This window comes from Limulus polyphemus, unplaced genomic scaffold, assembly GCF_000517525.1.
Source record: "Limulus polyphemus unplaced genomic scaffold, Limulus_polyphemus-2.1.2 Scaffold7934, whole genome shotgun sequence".
In the NCBI taxonomy this organism is placed as follows: Eukaryota; Metazoa; Arthropoda; class Merostomata; order Xiphosura; family Limulidae; genus Limulus; species Limulus polyphemus.
The window spans coordinates 1-3,975 of NW_013673544.1; the positions used below are offsets into that span (position 1 = coordinate 1).

Below are 3,975 nucleotides of genomic sequence, written 5' to 3' on the forward strand. Positions count from 1 at the left end.
ACAAAATATTTCAACCAACGTTTCGTCTTTATCAGGGTTAATATATATACAATTGTTTGATATTAGAATATTCGTTAAATTCTTAGCTCATTCTTTAGTTTTGCGCTTAACAACAAACAAACAAACAGTCGATTTTGATAAAAGTTTAGAAAAAAACGACCTTTAAAATTCTGATAACTACAAAATATTTCAACCAACGTTTCGTCTTTATCAGGGTTAATATATATACAATTGTTTGATATTAGAATATTCGTTAAATTCTTAGCTCATTCTTTAGTTTTGCGCTTAACAACAAACAAACAGTGTAACATTTCCCTATGTGAATATTCACTTGTTTTCCTTCCACTGGGCCCCAACTTCCTGGAACGTTAGTATTATATTTGGTGTTGTCAAAGTTTATTTCTGTTGTTTTGTTCATTTTAAGCACCCTTCGCTTATCACATTTTGTATTATGTGCTTATTAGTAAATGTTATTATTATTTTCTTTTTTTTTGTGTTATTGTTGTTTGGTTAGTTTTGTTTTTCTATTGTGTCTGTTTCATATTTTGACTCGCATTATTCCTATTGTTATAAAAAAATTTTTTTTGTTTTGTTCTGACGTTAATACGTACTCGTATTGTTATTTTGTACAGTACACTGACCTTTTTAAGCCTTGTTGAAATCAAAACTGTTGAGTTTGCTTCAGGATTTACGCGTAAGGCTACACAAAAAGCTATGCTTAATTTTGAACTGGTAGAATAGAATGAGGGCACCAGTCAACAACACCCACAACAACTACTGAGCTACTGTTGTACGATTAAATAGTGGGATTTGAATGTCACTCTTACGAAGCACCCATGGTTCTACACTGCAGAGCGCATTTTTGCGACAACGGATTGCGAACATAAATATTTTCATTTATAGTCAGCACATTACTTATCGGGCCGCGTCCAGCCTATATAAATGTTCTGGTTGGTTAAGTTATGGAAATGGCACCTTCTGCCAATCTAGCTTATCTGTATTTACGGCAAAGCTACTAAACTTATATGTATTTGCTTTTTGTATTTATGGCAAAGCTATTAAGCCTACCTGTATTTGTATTTATGGCAAAGCTATTAAGCCTATCTGTATTTGTATTTTGTATCAAAGCTACTAAGCCTATCTGTATTTGTATTTTGTATCAAAGCTACTAAGCCTATCTGTATTTGTATTTTGTATTTATGGAAAAGCTACTAAGCCTATTTGTCACCGTTCGTAATTTTGAACTACTGACCACAGGGAAGGTAACCACCCATATTCACCGTATAAACCACCATCCACGCTGAGGAAATGACTATTACTCTCATAATACACCCACAGCTGAAAGTGTGGGAATATTTTGTGGTATCGATCGAAACTTAATTTGTATTTCTGAAATTGTAAAGCGATATTTATCATGCTAAGAAAAACAAAATTCAGTTCAAAAATATTAACCTGTCGTTCAACAGTTTGTTAGAGTATAATTTGCATGAAGCCTAAGATTAAAAATCAATATAATATAAAAATAGAAACGTCAAAATGGCGTTTAATAAACAAATAAATATTATAGATTAAACTGAGGAATGATCAGTCAGTATAACAATATTTAGTTGAAAAGTTTACCTACTGCTAATATAATCATAACCGTCAAGTCTAACAAGTAAAGAAAGATGAATATTTTAATTTATCTGTTAATAAGTTATCGCAGTAAACAATACAAAACTAAAGGCAAAGATTGTCATAAACACACTTGAAAAAGTATGTAAATTGTTTATTTCGAATGTTTTCAACAGATGGCGCAACAGACGCCATTCCGTAACGACTACTGTTTCAAATCGAGTGTTTATACAAGTCTTCTGGGAACGCCTGGGATGTCTGTTTTGGATCCAGTGATTGGTTAGGGCTTCCGTACTTATACAACCGAGAGCGAATCAATGGTGCGGGTGCATACATGTGTATTGTGAACGCTAAGTTTACTGTATCGGCAGGGGATCCGAGTTTCGTAGCTCATGTCATCCGAGTGCACAGTATTTCACTTACTTTTCATTCTTTGTAACTCTCCGAACTTGAGGCATCCCGCTGACGCTGTCCATGACATTGGAGTCTACAATGTTACCACACGGAATAGCCTACCACCCGTTCTTGTTACCTTCCTTCTCTGCAGCCGCCGAGGCTCGTGGCCCGCTCGGGTTCGGCGCGAATCCTTTTCTGGCTCCGCAGCATTACCTCTCCTTGCATTCCCCAACTCCCTTGCCAAAGTTTCCACTGTGTCCTCCTCACTTGCGGCCATCGCCACGACATTTGGAACCTGACGACGACGGCGTTCAAGACGATCCAAAAGTTACTTTGGAGTCCAAAGAATTATGGGAAAGGTTTCATACATTTGGAACCGAGATGGTTGTAACAAAAACTGGCAGGTAGGATGAGACAGAAAAAGTAACTGTCTGTGTTGTTTACAAGAAATATCTATATTCGTAGAAGGGAAAAAATGGAATATGATAAGTGATTTTTAAAAATTAAGAAATATTTATAAAGTTGTCCTTTTTTGTATGTTGGGTAAATTTTATACACTGGTCAAAAGTTTGGAAAATTCTAAAGATCATCAACTTTTGAATGTTCTAATGTTTGTTACGCAATGTCATTAAGAAAAAAAACCATCAAAAAGACTTTGCTGTTTGTTTAGAAAGGAATAAACTATTAAATTAGATTTAAAAACTAGTTTGTCTTATGAATACAGGAAATCCATACGCGAAAGAAGTTTCTTTGTTCTCCGGTAGGGTAACCTATAAAATTTTCTTTTCCCGAAGGGTCAACGGTAAAGTTTCGGACTTGCAATGCTAAAATACGAGGTTCAATTCCCGACTTTAAAAATAATTCGTGATTTTTTTTTTGAAAGAACGAGCTAGTCCTACATTTTGCGAACAAAAAGAGAAAATTGTGATTTTGGAGTAAAACATGAAAAAAGATATCCATTTAACATTATTTTCTTGGCGATTACAAGTGGAGAGGTCGATTACGTGAACCTTAGACTTAGTGACTGGAGGGGACCCCCCCCCCAATCGGTTGCTTGTGGATCCGTGACTTTGTCAATACAGTGTCTCTTGTAACGTAAGACACAAATAATATCAATATTGCAATCCCGCTAGATTTTTTTTTCTTCTTGAGAAAGAATGTCGAATTATTCAATACGATACAATAGATTACCCCCCATCAGTAGTGAACGGTATAAAAACAAATCGGTAATTTGAAGATGACGTCAAATATCCACAATAAAACTGCCATGCACGTCACATAATCAGTTATCTTTTTATATTAATTGGCGATTTTCTAACTTAACAAAAGCATATTTTGTTTGTTTGTTTTGTTGAATCTCACGTAAAGCTACTCGAGGGCTTTCTGCGCTAGCCGAATCTAATTTAAAAGTGATAGACCAGTGCAAAGGCACCACCCACAGTCAACACTTGGGATATTCTTTTACTAACGAAAAGTGGGATTGACCATTACCTTATAATGCCCCCAAGGTGGAAAGGACGAGTATTTCGGTGACGGGATTCGAACCCGCACATCGTGAGTCGAGCGGCCTAACCAATAAGGTATATGACAGTCCAAAAATAAGAAGCATATTTTCCTGCAATATGTAAACAATCTCTAACTCAGGTAGCTTTACGCAAACTGAACCGATATTCGTTTAGTAATTTGCTGTCAGAAATAAATCCGTGGCATGGGCTCACCACAGGAATCAAACTTAGAATTTTATAGCTATAAGTCCTCAATCTTACTGCTGACCAGTGAAGAGGGGAGGTTCGTCATGTGGCGTAGACTGCTTCGTTGAGGAACGACTAAAGCCAACGTTATATTGGTAAGAGTTCGTAATCCATGGTCATCTTCTTCGAGGATAAGCAGATTGAGTTACAAGTCCTCAAGTTTGCTGACCAGTAGGGGGGGGGATTCGTCTTGTGAGGAACGACTACAGCCAAC

General features: G+C 36.3%; 1 protein-coding gene across 1 annotated transcript in view; it reads left to right on the plus strand.

The window, feature by feature from the left end:
- The first annotated feature begins 1,972 nt into the window (after positions 1-1,972).
- Positions 1,973-3,975, plus strand: part of LOC106474979 (T-box transcription factor TBX3-like) — a 30,961-nt gene continuing 28,958 nt past the window's right edge. Inside the window, exon 1 of the mRNA XM_013935678.2 lies at positions 1,973-2,414. Within this exon, the coding sequence (XP_013791132.2) occupies positions 2,089-2,414 (326 nt within the window). The 5' untranslated portion in view covers positions 1,973-2,088. The remainder of the gene's footprint in view (positions 2,415-3,975) is intronic.